Source organism: Canis lupus, chromosome 22 (assembly GCF_011100685.1).
Source record: "Canis lupus familiaris isolate Mischka breed German Shepherd chromosome 22, alternate assembly UU_Cfam_GSD_1.0, whole genome shotgun sequence".
In the NCBI taxonomy this organism is placed as follows: Eukaryota; Metazoa; Chordata; class Mammalia; order Carnivora; family Canidae; genus Canis; species Canis lupus.
Window position 1 is genome coordinate 48,325,142 of NC_049243.1, and position 21,455 is coordinate 48,346,596.

At 37.8% G+C, this 21,455-nt stretch overlaps 1 protein-coding gene across 5 annotated transcripts in view; it reads left to right on the forward strand.

The window, feature by feature from the left end:
- The window catches only part of IPO5 (importin 5), a 58,812-nt gene extending 39,256 nt beyond the window's left edge, over window positions 1-19,556 (forward strand). For all 5 annotated transcript variants that reach the window (XM_038569897.1, XM_038569900.1, XM_038569899.1 and 2 more), the window contains 16 exons: window positions 720-844; window positions 936-1,025; window positions 1,147-1,320; window positions 3,600-3,818; window positions 4,825-4,908; window positions 6,267-6,399; window positions 6,487-6,608; window positions 9,157-9,253; window positions 10,431-10,603; window positions 11,582-11,693; window positions 11,780-11,835; window positions 12,845-12,967; window positions 13,736-13,955; window positions 14,674-14,902; window positions 16,262-16,403; window positions 17,011-19,556. In XM_038569897.1, the coding sequence (XP_038425825.1) occupies window positions 720-844; window positions 936-1,025; window positions 1,147-1,320; window positions 3,600-3,818; window positions 4,825-4,908; window positions 6,267-6,399; window positions 6,487-6,608; window positions 9,157-9,253; window positions 10,431-10,603; window positions 11,582-11,693; window positions 11,780-11,835; window positions 12,845-12,967; window positions 13,736-13,955; window positions 14,674-14,902; window positions 16,262-16,403; window positions 17,011-17,097 (2,186 nt within the window). In that variant the 3' untranslated portion in view covers window positions 17,098-19,556. The remainder of the gene's footprint in view (window positions 1-719; window positions 845-935; window positions 1,026-1,146; window positions 1,321-3,599; window positions 3,819-4,824; window positions 4,909-6,266; window positions 6,400-6,486; window positions 6,609-9,156; window positions 9,254-10,430; window positions 10,604-11,581; window positions 11,694-11,779; window positions 11,836-12,844; window positions 12,968-13,735; window positions 13,956-14,673; window positions 14,903-16,261; window positions 16,404-17,010) is intronic.
- The last annotated feature ends 1,899 nt before the right edge of the window (window positions 19,557-21,455 follow it).

The window sequence follows — 21,455 nt, forward strand, 5'->3', positions numbered from 1 at the left end:
GTTATGTGAAACACCTTAAAGGGAACAGTTAAATGTTTAGAAATGAAAGTCAGGGAAATTATATATTAAAATGATAGGAAGGTTCAGTAAAATAAATACTGCTTAGCTAATATTCTATTAATCTAAAGTAAAGTTTGTCTATGTTCATTTACCATATTGCTAAATAAAAATTCTTTAAAAGCAGTATCTTTCCTCCATGGCTTTTTTCCTTTTTCCAGAAATGTGACGGGGGCTCCTGGCCGACTCAGTCGGTAGAGCATGCGACTCTTGATCTTGGGGTCATGAATTCAAGCTCCATGTTGAGTGTGAAAATTGCTTAAACAGATAAAATGATAAACTTGAAAGAAAAAAGAAATGGGACCATGGATGAAAATCAGTGAATCTATTCAATGAATAGGAATGTGTGACACAAAATCCAGATATTTGTTGTTTATGGTAAATCTTACGGGGAAAACCTTATTTCCAGTAGTTGGTATAAATACTAATAATTTGCTTCCATACTGCCTTTTAACTACCTCTGGAATAGAAATGCTTGTGTGATGTAACCGTCACTCCAGTGAAATACTCCTAGTCAGGCACTCTTTTCTGTCCATTTTTCTCATTAATGTATAAAAATATGTTGATAGTCTTTTCCAAATAAAGAGAACTTCATTTTATACTTCTTACTACCAGAGTGACATGCTAATCGCTCTTCTTTCATGTGTAATTGTTTTTTGTAGCTGACTGGAAATACAGGCATGCAGGATTAATGGCCTTATCTGCCATTGGTGAAGGATGCCACCAGCAAATGGAAGGAATTTTAAATGAGATAGTAAATTTTGTTTTGCTTTTTCTTCAGGATCCTGTAAGTACCAGTAAATATCTGACTAATAATTATTACCGTAGTTTCACATGGGAACCCATTGCCTTTACTCATACAAAGTAACCTATTCCAGCATCCAAGAGTAAGGTATGCAGCCTGTAATGCTGTGGGACAGATGGCTACAGATTTTGCACCTGGTTTCCAAAAGAAATTTCATGAGAAGGTAAGTAACAAGGCCTCAAACACTCAAGTCAGACTTTTAAGAAGAGGGCGTGTAGTATGTTATATGTATGCTTTGAAATGTGGCATTTCAGAATGTGTGCTCATCTGCTTTCATCTTCCAGGTGATTGCAGCCCTGCTACAGACCATGGAAGATCAAGGCAACCAACGAGTGCAGGCCCATGCCGCAGCCGCTCTTATTAACTTCACCGAGGACTGTCCCAAGTCACTGCTTATTCCGTATTTAGACAATTTGGTGAAACATCTGCATTCCATCATGGTTCTTAAACTTCAAGAGGTAAGTTACTAGGTTTTGAGCTCCTACTTAGAAATTAACATAGGTTAATTTAATGGGTAAGACCTAGAGAAAGAAACTTTTCAGCATGGCCATAAAGAATAGAAAGTTAGGATAGGCTATTTGAAGTAGAATAATTCGGTCTTGAACAGAGATAGGCCAATATTGGAATTGGGAAAGAAGATAGAGCCTAAAGGTTAGGTAAAAACAGTATTTGAATTGCCTTGAAAACAAGGCAGTTATTTTGAATTCTGATTTATGTAAATTTGGAAGAACCATTTTGTTCTTAACTGCTGCAAGAAATCATGATAATGTGATTGTAGGAAATTAGCGTGATGGCATTGTGAGGCATAAACAAAAAGGGAGAAGATTTAAGTCAAGACTGTCAGAAGATTATTTCTCAGAGAGCTTGAGTAGAAATTGGGGAAGATGATTCTGAAAGTCATTTCTCAAGAAGCAGTTAACAGTTTCTGCTAGTTTGAATTTAAAAAGATGAAGAAGTAGTAAAAAAATAATGTTGACCATTCTTTTCACCTGGATGGCAGAAGTAGATAAGAAAAAAATCCTTTTTGCTTTAAATATGTTAGATTTCAGACAAGGCCTGGCTATCCAGATAGTTAAAGCTTAAATAAGAGGTGCAACCTAGAAACAATTGGCTTATTAATGTTTAGTACAGCTATGTATGAGAAAGAGGATGCAGGCAAGAAAGGTAAGGGTTTAGATTCAGTTTGCTGTCAAATCCAATGAAAATAAATTGCTGTAAAAATGAAATGAATAAAAAGGACAAACAAAAGCCTTTTAAAATGATTATATTCAATGGACATAAAGTTAACTGTCAAGTTGTTTATAAGTAAAGTCAGTCTGTAACATCATATACTTGATTTTTCTTTTTTCAGATTTATTTATTTCAGGGGGGAGGGTAGAAGGAGAGGGAGAGTCTCAAGCAGACTGCCCACTGAGTGCAGAGCCCAGCTTAGGACTTGATCCCAGGACCTTGAGACCCATGACCTGAGCCAAAACCCAAGAGTCGGATGCTCAATCAACTGAGCCACCCAGTTGCCCCTAGAATATCAATTCTTGTACATTAATTCATTGTGAACCAGTGATAGTTCATAAGCCACACTTTACCTAATTGTGTCCTAAAGGAACAAGATACAGTGTCTCAGAAGGCAAAGGAAGGGGTTTGAAATGGGATGGGTGCTCAATTTCAGATGACAGCAGACCAAGAACATGATGAAGGAACACGAGTTAGTCTTAAGACAGAAAGAAGTAGACCCAAGATGAAGGCATATGAGTTGGTTGGTTATTCAGGAATATATGGATCAAATGTGACTTTACAAGTAGGTTTGGGTAGAGGGCTGAAGTGTAAAGAGAGTTTCTGTTGCATCCTCTTCTGCCAGATAGGCAACATGTCAGATTTTTAAAGACTAAAAGAAGGAATTGCTAAGATCAGCTGGGGAAGAGGATAAAGTGTATGGGCAAGAGTTGTACAAAGAGAAGGTAGTTAAGGAAGAACAGCATTCCTCTGAGATGAGAGGTAGGTCAAGACCTGAAATGTGGAGCAGATGCAGAAGGGAGTAGGTTACTCTCTTATGGAGGTGGTGGAAGTGGTAGTACAAGATGAAGAGCTCTGTAGAGAGTGGCTATAGTTGATGAGGGGGATGAAAGAAATCTGGAATACCCACTGGGTTAGATATTCATATGAATCCAAGGGGATATTGACAGGTGACAACATGAGCCCAGTGGCAAGTACACGGTTACTGGCCAGGTCAGAGAACTAGGTCTCTGGTGCAGGGGAAAGGTGAGCTCATCGGTCTCACCAGATAGTAAAACAGTGTGCAGGAGAGCTCTGGCACCAGTGGTGGTGTTAGTGGTACCTTCTAGGGAGAGTCAGGGAAGGTAAAGGAATGGACCGTAAAGGGAGTTCTCTCCACATATGGTAGGACAGCACTAAGTGGGAGTAAGCGAGGAAAAAGGACTAAGAAAGGCACAAAGCTGGGGATACAGAAATCGGAAGAGGAATCTAATTTGTGCTCAAGCACTAGTTGCTCTGAGACAAGGCCAACATGAGGAGGGAGCACTTTGTTAACAGAGAAGCAAGGAGATCCTCTCTCAGTAGTTCCACAGGGACTCTTCAGTCTGCTCCAGAACCTGTGGTCTCCACTCAGGCTGCTGAAGGGTGGTCTCAGCTTGCTGTTTCAGAGAAGTGTTTGAGAACTATCAGGGGACATGTCTTCCAGCCTCTTCATTTCCATGATTTGTTTTGTGTGTCTTCCTTCTAGTTGATTCAGAAAGGCACCAAGTTAGTGTTGGAACAAGTTGTGACCTCTATCGCGTCAGTTGCAGATACTGCAGAGGAAAAATTTGTCCCCTACTATGACTTATTTATGCCATCACTAAAGCACATTGTCGAGAATGCAGTTCAAAAGGAACTCAGACTTCTCAGAGGAAAAACTATTGAGTGCATCAGCCTCATTGGTCTGGCCGTTGGGAAGGAAAAAGTAAGTAATTTATTCCAAGGTTGAATTTACTATATGTAATTTGGCTGTGGAGGCATTGAAGGTACTAGAGAGCCTTTAATTCTGATAAATGATTTTCTGGATACTTGTTTTTATCCATCATCTTACTCTTCTGTCACTCCTACTTTGTATGGAAATTCATTTTATCAGTGTTAATATTAAGTTTTTTCTTAATTCAGTTATGCTCTTGAAACCACCCCCCCTTTCCTACCACATTTACAGTCTTTCTCCTGGGAGGTATGTGGAGTTCAAGATCATATGTTTAGTTTCACCCATTTAAACATGTACTTGGAAACGTTCCACTTGATTTCTTGTTAATCCAAAAAACATCAGGTGTCCCGAGATAGAAATTCTATATGCATATAACACTTCAGAAAAATAATTAGCAAGGACTGTTCACCAGCATATTTTCCTTCCAGCCAGCACCTCAGAGTTGTCAAAGCCAATCAAAGGAAGTTTCTTTGTCATTGACCCCCACCCCGGGTTCTAACTCTCAGAACTGTCAACATTAGAACCTCTCTGATTGGTCTCCTCCAAAACCATCAGTATTAACTTATAAATAGTTTTCTGTGGGATACTGAGAAGCTAACCAGTAAAACATTTTTGTGTTCCATACTCTATGTATCTGGCTTTCAAACTGTCTTTGAAACACGCTGTCTACACAAGGGAGATTGCTAGAACTATACAGAGTTAAATGAAAATGATATAGTTCTAGAGAGCAGTCTAAAATTTTCTTTCTGGAATTCGATTATCTTTTTACTGCTGGAAATAACAAACCATAGAACAAAACTTTATGTCATTAGAAATACCTTTACACTGCAGTTAACCCTGACCTTCATTGAAGAATCTATTTTTCTAGAAAGAGCACTAAGTCTGTGTAATATATAGATGAACATCTTTGAGTGTAACCCTTGTCTGAGGAGTTATGACCCATGTGGATAATGTAATGGTAACACTGGTGTTAATTTTCTCAAATATTTTTGTCTAGTTCATGCAAGATGCATCAGATGTGATGCAGCTCTTATTGAAGACCCAGACAGACTTCAGTGATATGGAAGATGATGATCCTCAGGTAAAGCAGCTTGGACACATTCGCCTTGATCCATTGAGGAGTTGTGGCTAATGCAAGGTTAATGAACTCGACAAAGAAATTAATAGGCTTCTTGAGATAACCCCTGGTTTCAGAGACATTCTTCACTGGTTTTCCTTCACTTCTCATACCACCTTTTTGTCAGCCTGCTGTAGCTGCCCCCTCTAAGATTCTCAATTTTTTTTGGTGCTCTTACGGTTCTGTCCTAGGCCCTCTTAGCTGCTGAGCAGTGTCATTTACATTGTGGCTTCAGTCTTCCTCTGTATGCTGTGACCTCCAGGTCGTTCTCTGAATTCAAGATTTATTTATCCAACACCTTATGAGACATCTTTGTTTGGATGTCTCCCAACCTTCTCAGTGCCACATGACTTCCCTCCCCTGTTGAAAAAGAAGTACAGAAACCTAACAATCTTAGAACATGCTCTGCTTTTCTTTCTGCCGTGAACAAACATTTGTTTCACTTAGACCCCCTCCCCCACTCAGCCTGACTAACCTCTGCTCATATTTCACATCCTGTGTGAGACTTGATACTATGTCCTTATGACCCTGGGGTGTAAATTGTGTGTCATAATCCTAATAGTATTTACGATGCCTAAAGTGTAACAGGCATTCCATAAATAGCTGCTGAATTACGTTTTGACTTTATACGGCCATGCTGTAATTGTTTCCCATAAACTTAAAGTTGGTTTTGTTCTGTTTCGTTTTAGAGTAGGAGTGGGTAGTATGTGTATGAATGAATATGAGGTAGTTATATTGGAAAGTAAAAAATCCCTTTCTCAGTTATCGAGATGATAAATTAGAACTAGATTCTCTATAGGTAATTTGCAGGTGATTAAGACTGTGTAAACATAGTAGTAGAAGAGGTGTCTTAAACATAACCCAACCACTTTGAAAAATTAAAATAGCTGGAAGAAAGGGATGTTTTGTTTCTTGGGTGTTAATGTTTAATACATAGAATGCTAGGCAGTAAGGATACAGATAAAATAGGTTCCTACCTTCAAAAGGTAATGCCTAGGAGTTGGTATGATTAAGTGGGTTTTATTTATGTGGTCCAGGTATTAGAGAATAACCGTATATTGCTTTTTGAAAGTAAGAGAAAATAAAACACGGTCCTGGTCTTTCTCTTTTGCCTCGCCTGCTGTCTGTATCCCAGGGTAAAGGTTCACAATGATTCTGTTGTTTCTGAATGTTTTTAAGTATATGACCTTAGAAAATGTACTTCTGTCTAAAAGAGATATGAATGTAAAATGAAACATTATTTCTATAAAATAGGGAAATGGCTTTCTCTGTGATATCTTTTTACCCATTGTTTTAAAGTCAATTTTAATTTCTTCCCCCAGATCTCTTACATGATATCAGCATGGGCCAGAATGTGCAAAATTCTTGGAAAAGAATTTCAGCAGTACCTTCCAGTGGTTATGGGGCCTTTAATGAAGACTGCTTCGATTAAGCCTGAAGTAGCCCTTTTAGATAGTAGGTGTCTTCATGAAGACATAGCAGTCATAAAATTCATCTCTGTGACTATTTTTAACATAAATTTGTTTTCTTCTCTGTTAATAGCCCAAGACATGGAGAATATGAGTGACGATGATGGTTGGGAATTTGTGAACCTTGGAGATCAGCAGAGTTTTGGTATTAAGACTGCAGGATTGGAAGAAAAGTCTACTGCTTGTCAGATGCTGGTGAGTGTGTACAGTGTTTACCAAATTTCAGTTGACAACTTCCCATAACACATACATAAATATTTCTCAAGGCATTTTTTCTGTAGATGCTAAAGAAGTTATTTTAATGAGCAAGAATATATTCTTTAAAAAGTAAAAGGTAGAAACCTTTTGACCCAACATTTCTACTTCTGGATAAAGAAATCATATAGGTGGGGCACTTGGGTGCTCACTCAGTCACTTAAGCAGCCAACTTTTGATTTCAGCTTCGGTCATGAACTCTCAGGGCCCTGGGATCAAGCCTGCTATGCTCAATAGGGAGTCTGCTTGAGGATTCTCTCCCTCTCCTCCTTCCCTTGCTTACTCTCTTTCTCTTATCCAAATAAATAAACCGTAAAAAAATCATATACATAAATTTCTATTTCTAATTCTATTCTGTTTCTAACAACAACAAAAAAAAGAAGCAGCTTAAATGCCTGCTCTTAGGAAGATAATAATACGATACCCTAGACTATTACACGGCTGATACAAAGCTACATGAGGGCAAGGACTTTTGTCTGTTTTGTGTTTAATGTATAGTAGATACGATGACAAAGGATTACTTTTTGAGTGAATGATCAGAAATTTGCTCATGATACTGAAAATAAAACTGGTATGGTTTCACTTATATAAAAATATAAACATGGTAGGGACATCAAAATGTTTGCAATGATTATCTCTTTATAGTATTTAGGGTCTTGTGTGTAAGTTCTCTTTGAGTTTTTTTCCCCCCTATAGACAGGGACAATATATTTTTTAAAAGAATTAAGTTATGGTTTCAGATTACAAATTTAGCAGTTAAATAAGTCTAAATAAAAATTAATTGCTTACAGTTTATCTTGTATTAATAAAGCACCGTTGTGTTTTCTAAGTCATTTACACTTGTATTTCTTGAACTTTTGCTTATCATCAGTACTTACTATATTCTATAAATATTTATACCTACAATAATTTATAAACATTTTGAGTTTTTCTGGTATCTTTCTCAAGTAGAGAGCAATTATGTCACATCTCAGAACTATCAAATCTTTTAATGTAGTGGGAAAAAGTAAAGAAACAATGGTTTTTATTTTTTTATTTTATTTTTTTTGAAACAATGGTTTTTAAAACAGCACTGTCAGGGGCGCCTGGGTGTCTCAGTCACTTGGGCATTTGACTCTTGGTTTCAGCTCGGGTGGTGGTGTGGGGGTCATGAGATCAAGCTGTATCAAGCTCTGTGCTGGGCATGGAGCCAGCCTGTGATTCTCTCTTTTCCTCTCCTGCCCTCTCCCCCAACCTCCATTCTCATGTGCTCTCTCTCTCAAAATAAATAAACAGTTCTGTTTTTCTGTTTCACTGCTGAAATGATTTTTTTTTTCTTTAAGATTTACTTATTGGGACACCTGGGTGGCTCAGTGGTTGAGCGTCTACCTTCGGCTAGGGGTCTGATCCCAGGGTCCTGGGCTCGAGTCCTGCATCAGGCTTCTCATGGGGAGCCTGCTTCTCCTTCTGCTTATGTTTCTGCCTCTCTGTATGTCTCTCATGAGTAAAAAAGTATAATCTTAAAAAAAAAAAAGATTTACTAATTTATTTAAAAGAGAGAGTGAGGGGTAGGGCAGAGGGAGAGAAGGAGACTACTTAAGCAGACCTCCCACTCAGCATGGAGCCTGAAGTAGGGCTTGATCCTGAGATCATGACTTAAACTGAAACCCAGGAGCTAGATGCTCAACTGACTGGGCTGCCCAGACACCCCTGAAAATTTTTTTTTTTTAAGATTTTATTTATTTATTCATGAGAGACACCGAGAGAGAGGCAGAGACACAGGCAAAGGGAAAAGCAGGCTCCCTGCAAGGAGCCCCATGCAGGACTTGATCCCAGATCCTGGGATCACGCCCTGAGCCAAAGGCAGACACACTCAACCACTGAGGCACCCAGGCATCCCGATTTTTTTTTCCTTTTTTAAATAAAAATAACAGCCTGTTTGCAGACAGAACAGATAGGCTACAGTTACATTTTTAGTTTTTGGTTTGGTTTGGTTCTTTGAGAGTGAGAAGACAAGCTGGAAGGGAGGAGCAGAAGGGAGAGGGAGGGAGAATCTTCAGCAGGTTCCACGCTCAGTGTGGAGCCAAACACAGGGCTCAATCTCAGGACCCTGTGATCATAATGTAAATAAATCAAGAGTTGGACACAACCAGTTGAGCCACCTGGGCACCCCTATATCTGTTTTTTGAGGTTTTTTTAAAGATTTTATTAGAGAGCTAGAGAGCTTGTTACAGGCATTGACGGGAGGGGCAGAGGGAGAAGCATACTCCCCACTGAGCAGGGAGCCCGACATGGGGCTTGATCCTAGGATCCCAAGATCATGACCTGAGCTAAAAGTAGCTGCTTAACCAACTGAGCCACCCAGGCACCCCTCTGCATGCAGCTTTAAATGTATTTCTAGTCAGGGTACAGCATCCTGTGGTCCTTAGGATTCTATTTGTTAAATACTAATACCTAAAAACTAACATGGATCTTGATTTGATTTCTCTTTCCAATATTTTGTTTTCAGGTTTGCTATGCTAAAGAGTTGAAGGAAGGCTTTGTGGAATACACTGAACAGGTTGTCAAACTGATGGTCCCTCTACTGAAATTTTATTTCCATGATGATATCCTACAACTTTGAACACAAAACAATTAGTTAAATTATAGCTTATTCAAGTATTAGACTTTGTGTTAACCGAAGCCTGTGTCACCTTTATTCTTTGCACTAACTATAAGATTATAAACTTCAGTTTTTCATGTGCTTTAGTTTCATGGTTTTTTTGCTTTTGCCAAAAACATGAAGAAGAAAACTTTACCTGTCTTAGTTAACAGCTTTTTCTGTGAACGTCTAAAAGATTTTAAGAATTGATATTTTATTAGCAAATGTTTACATTTTTATATAATTGCTACATTTCTCAAATATCTTTTGATGATGTTAAGCAACTAAGACCATTCTAAATACATTAGAGACCCACTGATAACTTTCTGTGGCATAGCTCTACATTTCAAACATGGATACTACCTTTGGGGAGAAACATTTCTTGATAAATCTGCATGTTAAATATTCTCTTCTCAACATGATAATAGTAGTTAATACATTTAGAAACATTTTTATGCCTTTACATACACAGTTTCATACATAGATTTAAAGAAGAAATAAAGGACAGCTCAACAGTGTTTGAGCCCAGACCTAAACCCAGATCTGCCTGAGTGCAGAGCCCCTGTGTTGTAGTTTTTCATGCAGTATCCCATAGTGGCATCCTTTACAGAAGACCACTTTTGCCCAACAGAAATATACCATGATGCCAGAGGACAAAGAAGTCTTTTTTAGAGGAAATCTCCCGACCTGATTTTATAAATGATATTAGATAGGGAAGGGCATCTTGATCTTCATTGCAAACTGAAAAGGCTCTGACAGGAGGAGGTCCTCATTCATTTTCCCAGGAAAATCATAGCTTTGGTTCCATTTATTAGAAACATATTGCCTAAAGTTTTGGGATAGGAACATCTTGAGACCTGCTCTTAAGGATCCCAGATCCTTTCACCTTTCGGTCTTGCTGCTGTGTTGTAGGTGACAGAAAAGATAAGAGATAAGTCTTAATGGGTAGGGAGATGTCTGTTTTTATACACACGCTCTATTTAACATAAGCTCCTGTATTGCAATCTCAGATAAACAAGTTATCTGGCGCTCAGTGAGCACTTTAACATTTACATAAGCAAAGTGATAAGAACGATCTTTTGAGGATAGTGATTACACTAAGCGGATCTAAGAATAGTGATCACGTTTCCTTAACAATAAACGTGTTCGAGTGGCAGCAGCAGAATCCATGCCTCTTCTCTTGGAATGTGCAAGAGTTCGTGGCCCTGAGTATCTCACACAGATGTGGCATTTTATGTGTGATGCTCTAATCAAGGCCATTGGCACCGAACCAGATTCAGATGTCCTCTCGGAAATAATGCACTCCTTTGCAAAGGTAAATATTCTTCTCTTAAAAATATGTATAAGGTTGTGTGTTCATTTATTAGTCTTGCTAAATAAATAAAATTGAATCTTTTTGTGCTATAACAAATGATTCTTAATTACCAGAAATGTTTAATTCTTTTTTAGTTTAATGTTTTGGTGTTGTCCTTTTTGTGTTTGTTTTTTTCAGAGTAGCTGCTCTTACAGTCCATTCTTGGTTAGTTTCCACCATCATTTACCTGATAATCCAGCTCCAGAATCTTGGCTCATTTCCAGCACATACATAGTTTCTGTCCTATTCTGTTTTGAGTCCTTCTGCTCTTTGCATTACCTTTGTGCTGAGATAACCTCCCTTGGATTGTTCCAGAAGTCTCTCTCCTTTCTCTCCCTTCCAGTTCATTCTCCTTTGCTTGAGCATGAACTTGCTCATAATTTGTCACTCCACTTCCCATATTCTTGGTTAGCTCCATGGCCTACCTGCTCCACAGTTCGTTTTAAAGTTTCATCACCAGTGTTTGTCCCCTTTTACACTCCTGCAGTTAAGTTTTCTTCTATTTTTCCAAAGAATGCATGCTGCTGGGCCTTAGTGCCACACACACACACACACACACACACACACACACACACACCCCAGCTCATGCTGCTTGGCCTTTCTCCAGCTATGTTTGTGTAGAGTATGCGTGTGGTGATTAAGCTCCTTAGGAGCTGGATGCTCTGCTCTATCTTTGAGACCTCAGCACCTAATTGTAATGCCCAGCATTTAAGATACGCTCAGGACATGTTTCAAATAATGCTGTTTAAATTCTTTTTGAAGTACTGTCATTGTAACACAACACACCAAGTATTAACTACTCATTTAGTCATTAGTCTTCCAGGGTACCGAGTTATGTTAATTTTTCTCATGCTTCCATGTGATTCTTAATGGAATTTAACTTTTGACTCTTAAAACTTAAATCCCATGGCCTGCTTGCTTTCCTTCATTTCACTGTAGTGCATTGAAGTCATGGGAGATGGATGCCTTAATAATGAACATTTTGAAGAATTAGGAGGAATATTGAAAGCTAAACTCGAAGAACATTTTAAAAATCAAGAATTGCGGCAAGGTAAGTTTTCCACACTTTTATTTCTGAATGTAATCCTTGACCATTTTGGCAATATTTAAAAAGACATTTATTTGGGTGTGTTTTAGTTAAAAGACAAGATGAAGACTATGATGAGCAGGTGGAAGAGTCACTACAAGATGAGGTAAATTATTCCCTTCAGAACCTAATTTATATGATCACGTGCATCTGGAAGATTTTTAAATGCTTAAGTTTCTAGAAAGTTCGTTATCTGACTTGTCATTCTGATGGTAATTATCAGTACTTTCCAGCAGAAGAATCTAACATATATTGCATATACTAATTGAGAGAAATAAGTAATTGAAGTTAGCTTATTTGTGTTTTGGATGTTATGGGAGAGTTTTTGTTGGAGTACCTCACACATAACAGCACTTATAAGTTCACCTAGTATTTTACATACTCCTCTCAGTAACTTTTTATTTGGTGGTGCCTTCAGCATTTTAAAGATAAGTGAACTCAAACTCAGGTGTTAAATGACCAACTGGAGCCACACACAGTTGACAATCTAGGACTTAAGGCCAGATCATTTTGTAACATCAGCTGTCTTTCTACCGTACCACAGAATAATGCAGGTTTTCTTACAAATGCTACACCTAGAGTGGTCGATGTAAGTCATCTTCACCTTGTTACTCCATTTTCTCCTCATTCACCTGTGTATTTAGGGCCCAGAGTGTGGCATGTGGCCATCCTGGTGGACCCATGCTAACATGTGCAGGTCATCCCATTTCTGCGTGAGGTGCTCACATGCTCACACACATTGCTCCCAAGGATGAAATGTAGTAATTGACCCCACATCCTTTCACCAGTCTGCTCCAAACTTAGAAACATTCTTTCAGAAAACAAAAAATAATGCTAAAGTAAAAACACAGAACTTCAGTATTTAAGTACGTTTCCAGAAAACTCTGGGATAAGTACAAATTTGCTCACACCTTTAATCTACCGATAGCAGATAGGAGACGTGACCCCCAATCATCAAGGTTACTGCGGTCTCCAGACTCTTTCCTGTGCCCTGAAGAAGTGATGAGAAATTTCTTAGATCTTTTAAAAAATAAATGTAACTGTTGGTCATAATGGAGATGCTTTTTAATACATATGGGTGTTACGTGTTTTTTTTGTTTTGTTTTTGGTTTTAGGATGATAATGATGTTTATATTCTGACCAAAGTGTCAGACATTTTACACTCAATATTCAGTAGCTACAAGGAAAAGGTGTTACCATGGTTTGAACAGCTGCTTCCGTTAATTGTCAACCTCATTGTAAGTGTTGCCTTTCTTTTACCGTTATTTTAGGTAGTTGCCTGGGATGTTTTCAGTGTAGCACTTGAAAACACACTTTCAGGTTAAAATGGGTCTTAGAAATCATAATTTTCAGAGTAGATCTTTAATTTTATCAAGTTTATTGCATTGCCGTTGATACTTTCTCACTTAATATATGCTTATGGTTGGCTAATTAACTTTTCCGTAGTTCGATTAAATTACAATGTGTTCCAGAGACATACAAATGACTTTTCATTATTTGAGGTTATGTGTGTCCTGCTAAATTAACAAAATGATTACTTTTTTTTAGTGGAACCTAGAGGATTCAGTTAAAATCCTTGTTATGTACAACCAGTAGTCGTTTATTGTGGATGATGGCCTTATGTATTCAGTTTTTAAAATATGCATGAAAAGCAACCAATAGGAGTTTGTCTTGTTTTGGCTTTTAATTTTGCATTGTATTTGGTAATGCAGCACGTTTTTTATAAAGGAAATATACGTATCTTGCTGCTTCTGCTGGTGGTTCTGGTATGTGGTAATGTCATGGTGAGATTCTTTAGAAAATCATACAAAGTCTTTCAAACTTGTACTTCATTAAATCTGTGTTGTAATTTGAGGATTGTTACAAAAAGTGATTATTACTGTGTTGTTTTTCATCGTTTGTAACAGGAATATCCATGTATAAGCTGATAGTCTAGAGAGAATTTTTTTTTTTACATTCTTAATGTACTCCAGTATTCAGAGCTTAAAAGATTATCTCTTTTATAGTGTCCACATAGACCATGGCCAGACAGACAATGGGGATTGTGCATCTTTGATGATGTCATAGAACACTGTAGTCCAGCCTCATTTAAATATGCAGAATATTTCTTAAGGCCGATGCTCCAATATGTATGTGACAACAGCCCAGAAGTCAGGCAAGCAGCTGCGTATGGCCTGGGAGTCATGGCACAGTATGGTGGAGATAACTATCGTCCTTTTTGTACAGGTACTTTCATTTGTTGGTTATAGGCATCCCTTTTATCATTTCCTTCTTCTCTTTTCTACACTTCCAAATATTATATAGCTGTTTTTATTGTATTCTTCCCTTTTTCAAACCTCTCACCTATAGTGCAAATGAATTGGCCTTTATTCTCATAGAAATGGAAATGAAGTTTGGATGAAATCTGAGCCTCACCACTCCTGCCCTCCAGAGTACAGTTCATTCAGGGTTTGGGCATTATACCCCAGCTGCAGCATAGGATTTTTTTTTTCCCCTTAAGATTATATCTATATGGAAGAGTGAGAGCACACATGAGCAGGGGGAGAGACAGAGGGGAAAGAGAGAAGCAGATTCCCCACCCAGCACAGGGGCTCTATTCAGGCACCCCTAGCATAGGACTTTGAAAACATACTGGGGTCCCTGTACGGTTAGTGCAGAAATATAGAGAGGCTTTTAAAGGCTTAAATACCCTGAGGTGAGGACTGTAAATCTGGGGGCTCCCAACTTCGTGTAGTCTTAGTAGAGTGCTGGCACTCCTGGCCGAGTGGGGGCAGCCTGCTGCCTTTCTTTACTCTAGGTCTGGTTCTGCAGCCAAGAGAACAAAACATGTCATGTGTTACACCTTACTAATTCTTCACTATAATTGATACAGTCAAAGCAAAAAAAGAAATTTGGCATAAGAATGTGAGATTTTAACTGACCTTCTTGCAATTGCTTATTTTAGAAGCACTTCCACTGCTGGTAAGAGTTATTCAGTCTGCCGATTCTAAGACCAAAGAAAATGTCAACGCTACAGAGAACTGCATCTCAGCAGTAGGAAAAATTATGAAATTCAAACCGGACTGTGTAAATGTTGAAGAAGTCCTGCCACATTGGTTGTCTTGGCTTCCACTACATGAAGACAAAGAAGAAGCTGTTCAGACTTTCAATTATCTGTGTGACTTGATTGAAAGGTAAGAAAAGGGACAAATAGACCTTATTTTTTTCCTCTTTATTTAAAATAGTGTTTCCTGTGCACAGCCCTCAGATGTTTAAACTGTAGGACAATTAACACTGCCTTACAATTAGATCTAATTTTGACTTTTTTTATGGAATTAAATTCAACAGATAAGGCATTATAGAACATAATGTTTTTAAGAAGGTTCCCTTTTAATGTTGTCATCCACCCCGTTAATCTGGTTTTTATTTGGCTTTAGATTTTTTGAAATTTCAGCTTTACTGAGGTATGATTGACATACATCACTTATTAGTAGAATAAGATTAAAGTAGGTTTGTTGTTCATGCCATTATTTGACCCTCTTAAATTCTGGGTTTTTTCTTTGGATTCAAGAATCAGCAGTATAAGGAAAGTATTCCAGACTGGTAATCAAAATCTGGCCTTGGGCTCTGGCAATATTAGTGCTCTTTTGTGTTCATGAGGATATCAAAGAATTGCAACAACCTGGAGGCTATAGAAGCTATCAAATCAAAGGCGTGTTCTTTGGTTATCTGTTTTTCTATATCCAAGTTCTAAATATTAATCAGATCTAGGCTCTGTCGCTGCTTTTATTCATGAATAGCTCCAAGAGCCACAACTACTCTCCTGGAATTTGTAGAAATAGGCCAGCAAGTGTATTCCATCGTGCCTGTTTCAGTTCAAGTTTGCACAAATGTTGTGTTTGAGTGTTCCCATGGAGAACTATCATTAAGGGATGTGATAGCCATCCTGGAGACTGTACACTCCTTATCTGCTCCTGTCTCTGAAGCCACCAGGTCTCCATCATTCTGTTTGATCATCTCATCTCCCTTGGAAATGACTTCTGAAAGTTTCTTAATGAAAGACTAGAATTCCAGTTAAATTTACTATTATGCTTCTTTCCATTAAACTTGCTTAAAGTTTATTTCCCAGATTACTCTTGAAATGCCCCTAAATCCTTTTGAACTTCAAATTTATTTGGAAACCACTTTCCCACGTGTAAGTAAAATACATGTTAAGAAGTTTATTCTTAGTAAAGCTTTTTTTTCCCCCTTAAATAAGTTACAAATTATTTATAAAGCACTTAGAACGTTCTATTCTTTTTTGGCCCTTAAAACAAACCTGAAAGATGAGTCAAGTATTTTGTTCTTAATTTACATGGGAAAGCACTGAAGAGCTAATAAATAAAATTAGCTGTTTTTACTCCCACTGAATTTGATTTTAGTGAATGCATAATAATCTTATAAAAACTTTGTAACAAAATTCCATGTTGGAGGAAGCATGTAGGAAAGTATGAGTGCTTGAGTGATTTCTCCTTATAATTTTCATTTATAATTGCTTTATTCTCTTTGGTCAGTAATCACCCCATCGTTCTTGGCCCAAACAATACCAATCTGCCCAAAATATTCAGTATAATTGCAGAAGGAGAAATGCATGAGGCAATTAAACATGAAGATCCTTGTGCCAAACGTCTGGCTAATGTAGTTCGTCAAGTACAGGTAAGCTGTTTTGCTTAAATTGGGGAAGAGGAAATAAAATAGTTTTTTGGGAGGTGTTTATGGTTTTTTTTTTCCTGTATTAAAAAAAAAAAGAAATAGGTACCAGTTTTCATTTTTATATTCTTTGTCTCTGAGTTTCAAATTAATATAAAATCTGTCTATATGTTCTCATTTTTTTTATTACCACTAAAATATTTGTCCTAAACTTGAGACATTTTGAACCTTGCAATTGGTACTTACTCACACATACATGTCTTCTAGGGGTTTTTTGCATTTACTCAAATAAAAAAAGAGATTTTAATAGTAAATAAGCCGTCAGCTACCAAAATCTTTTCAATGATTTATGCTTCCTGAATTCTAATGTATTGTTTACTTGACAGTGTTCTCTATCTAGTGTAGCTTTATCAGGTCAGATTGAATGAAGAAAACTTAGAGTAAATGAACTTTAAATAAATGGAACCAGGTGTCTTGCTTTTATAATGATAATCATGAAACTACCTCAGAAGAAAGTATTTGGCATTATTATAGTCTACCTAATGATGATTAGTAAAATCCTTCCAGATGACCATTTCACTGAATCTAAATCTATGAAACTGTTTTTTCCTAGACTTCTGGAGGATTGTGGACCGAGTGCATAGCACAGCTCAGTCCTGAGCAGCAGGCAGCCATACAGGAACTCCTGAACTCTGCCTGAGGGCCTTAATATCACCACCAGAAAACTAACTCCAAATAAACGTTTACCCTTTTGTTTAGGTTTCTTTGTTTTGTTTTTGAGCAAAAGAGGACGGTAGAGTTGTGTTGTCTAGGCCATTCTTCTGCAAAGCTCCAAGAGTGGGAAGAGAAGCACTGGGTTTCAGAGTGGTGTTTGAAAGGATTTCTATCGTACCACTGAAGAGGTTCCCCGTAAGCCCTACGGTAGCACTGAAGAGTATTTTTCTATTGGTGATAAGCCACTCACGTGAAGGTGAAAGGGAAGTAAAATTAAGTTTTCTCATTAGACATAATGAAATTTAAGACAAAACAGCTTTAAGATCAGCTATTCAGCATAGATGTGTGTTAAAACAATTTGCTCTACACCTAGTGTTAATTTTATTAATTGGAGTGTGAGTCTTTCTCAAGGGTAGAAAGAAGCCTTCTACCCAACAAACTAGTAGATCTAAAAATTGAAAAAAGAAAAAAAAAGCTGAAGACAAAAACAAGCATGAAGATGTCATATTTGATGTCACTTTCGGGTTTTTCCCCAAAAGGCTGATGCAGTGACTCAATTTGGAAAGCTTTCAGCTTCCAGTCCTTGAATGTGAAGTGTCGTTGGCATGTCTGGCAGTAGTCTCTCATTCACTCCTCAATAAACAACATTGAAATACGAAAGAAGTTTGTGTAAAAATTCAGTACTGTCTGGCTTTGATTCATTTAATGTTTTTAATATAAGAATAAGCTAATATTTTTTTAGAGTAGTAACTATGGCTTTGAGTGTTTTCTTTTCCCCCAGTATTTTCCTTGTGCAGTTTGAACTTTAAAAGCATCTAGTTTTTACCATTTTCCACTTTAATTTAAGCTAAGTTATATATCTATTCCTTCATGATTGGTATCCTTTTAAGGCTTGCAAATTTTGACCAATAGTTTTTTTTAAATTAGGATCGTTCTGGTAGATAAAAAAGATTTGGCTTAGTATTTTCACTGCAAATTATAATTGATATGGAGCCACACACAACTTTCAAACTTTTAATTTTATGATAAATATTATGCCTAAAATTATTTACTGGTAAATTCAGGAAAATGTGTGAATTTTTTTTTCTTTGTGTGTTAACCTCATACCAGTAAATGACTTGCTGTTGTTTCTTTACATAATTTTTCTAAGGGGTCTTAGTAGATTTCTGTTGAAACTTCAGTGTTAACATTTTTATAGTTTGTACTAAATTTAACCGTGATACAAAAATGAATTTTATGCATTAGATCAGAATTTAAAATTAAAGATTTTTTCTTTAAGTGATTTGCATTACTTTATTAAAACTAAATCTGAAATGGAATAGAAAAAATGAATTATCTTAAGATGGTTCACTTGGTAGCAGATACCATACCTTCAAATACATTTTCAGTTTTCAGCACAACATTGGTAGCCCGGAGAAGCTTCAGTAACTGGCAGAACAACGTTGAATGACTTCACCAGCATAGACATTGCTTTCAGTGGGCACCTCAACTGTTTTGTAATGTGTGGGGAGCAATGTTTGGAGCTACTTTATACCCTGTATTTCTGTTGGAGTAAAATGTGTCGAGACAACTTCTTTGTGCTTTCTTACATAGAGTTTGAAAAGCCAGTTTGTGTACTGATGCCTATCACAGTTTCACTTTTGTTTTTAATTTAAATTATTACTACACTTAAAACTAAAAATGTGGCACACTTGCCTGAATTGAGATGGAAGTGTGGTTGGAGAATGGCTGCAGACTTGTGGAGAATCTAGTGTCTGCAGAGTTCTGTGCTAACCACTTAGGAATATGACTCTCATAGCTTCTGGTTTAATTAAACATTATGGGAAAGTCATAAAATGGACGAGTGAAGAGTGGGTAAGATCCCTGAAGGAAGAAATAAAAGGGTACAAATCCACCTTTCTGGATAAATGTAGAGAAACATGTCATTGAAATTGAATTCATCAGGAAAGGTTGGTATTGAAGGCCGCTCATGTGACATGATCCTGAAATCCAGGACTCCTAACTAATTGTGATATGTTCATGAACTAGCAGTTCTTTGGAATTATCTGGGGAAACATTTTTAATACCTCATTTTGTCTACACAAGATGAAAATTCATGTTTTTTCCTTTTGTACCAAATTTAGTTGCCTAGTGGCCTTGTGTGTCAACCAGTAATGGTATATTTATGAATCCAAGCTATTTCTGGAAGGAAATAATGTGTGTGGCTCTTAACATTTTCTGGGTATTTTGTAACAAAGGATTAAGTTAAGTGCACAAGTGTTAGAAATTTGTAGCAAAACCCATTTGGAGTATTTTTTTAATGCTGTAAATTTAAAGAAAAGTAAATTGTCTTAAAGCTAATTTGACACTTCTGTAATGGGAGGCAACTTTATCATGACTCTGGAGTTGTAGTTTGGCTAACAGAACCATCACAAAATACATAAGCAAATAAACATTCTTGATGCACCTGGTCTCATAATAAATAAAGGGGGGGTGCATACTTAATAGTGGTGTGAGCATTATATTTTTTGATCTAATCTTGAATGATTGCCTATTCGGAATTTTAAGCAATTTGAAATACTGAGGGGATAGCTAAATGTTTTTAGTGTGGCTTCATTCTGCCTATGAATACTGTATCAAACAATTTTTTGGTTCCTGTCTTGTTCCATAGAAATGACTTTGCTCCTTGTGTCCCTCTTTGCTTCAAAGGAGTGATGGCCAAGACCTGCCATCTTTCATTTCCTTCACTCCAAATGTTATGAGTACCACTGTTTAAGAATGAATAACCTGCAAGGAGTAGGCCTAGATTTTTATTTCCAACACTTGAACTTTTTTTTTTTTTTTTTTAAGATTTTATTTGAGAGAGAGAAAGAGCACAAGCAGGGGGAGAGGGAGAAGTAGGCATCCTGCTGAGCAGGGAGCCCAATGTGAGGTTCAATCCCAAGATCCTGGCATCATGACATGAGGAAGGCAGACGCTTAACCGACTGAGCCGCCCGGGCCTCCAACATTTGAACTTCTGCAGCTCAGGAGCAGGGGTAACTAAAGTCATCCTGGACCCGACTGCTTTCCCCTTTTTTATACACAGCCCTATAATCCTGTCACTAACTTGACCATATTTGACCTAATTCTATTATGTATTTTGTTCATTTGAATGGACAGATACTAACTCTGAAAAGAAATTATAGCTCGTTTGTTACTCTGTAAAAAATGAATCCAAAAGCAGTGCAATGTATGATTTTTATGCAAAACAAGTCTCAGTTCTAGTTAAGGCAGCAGAGTGTACTTCTGAAATGTGTTCCTTGAGAATTCTGGATCTTTCATTGTTTTCTTCTGGTCTATACATTTCTGTCTTCTAGACTAGCATTCAGATTGTGATGGAAATCTAGATTGTGTGTTTGCTGTGGATTAGGAATTAGTTCCCTGTGTTCCGGAGGCTCTGTGACAGTTGAGTAGAAAATGTGTAAGTTTTGAATTGCAGCCTGACAACAATATGGGTCTTAAAGCACACCTTGAAAGAAAGATCATGGTGCTGAGTGATGAAAATCAAGGGTCAGCAAACATTTTCTAAAGGGCAGTAAATGTGTTAGGCTTTGCAAGCCCTGGAGTCTGTTAAAGCTACTCCCTTGCCATTCTAACGCCAGAGCAGCCACAGAGGATTCTGAACCAAAGGATGTGGCCGTGTCCCATCAGTCTACAAAAACACTGGCTGTGGGACACCTGGGTGGCTCAGCGGTTGAGCGTCTGCCTTTGGCGCTCAGGGCGTGATCTGGAGACCTAGGATTGAGTCCCACATCAGGCTCCCTGCATGGAGCCTGCTTCTCCCTCTGCCTGTGTCTGTACCGCGCCCCCCCCCCCCCCCCCGTCTCATGAATAAATAAAATCTTTAAAAAAAACCCACTGTGGTTTGCTGACCCCTGATTAAAGTCACTGCCTGGGTTTAAAAATATGAGTGTTGACAGCATGGGTGGGCAGATTTAACCTCTGTACCTTAGTTGCCTTGTCTAAGGTAGAAATGATCGTGCACACGGTTTAGCCGCAGCTACTTCCTAGTCTGAGCCGTTGCGAGCCCATCCACCGCTGCCTTTGTGCTCCCTTTTAACTGTTCGACAGCACCTACCACATGAGGCTTGCAGTATGGACAAAACCTGTGGAAGCACTGGGGACAGTGCCTAGTAGGGCAGGGTCGCTACTTGAGTACACGTCTGAAGAGACAATTTGGGCAGGATCTGCTTTTACAACTAGTTAACTAGTTATTTCCTCTGGGAAATGGAAGTAGGATTTACCAACAAGAATCCAGCCAAGAATGTTACTAAGCTATGTAACAAAAATTGACCCCAGTACAAGTGCTGAGCAAAACATGGTC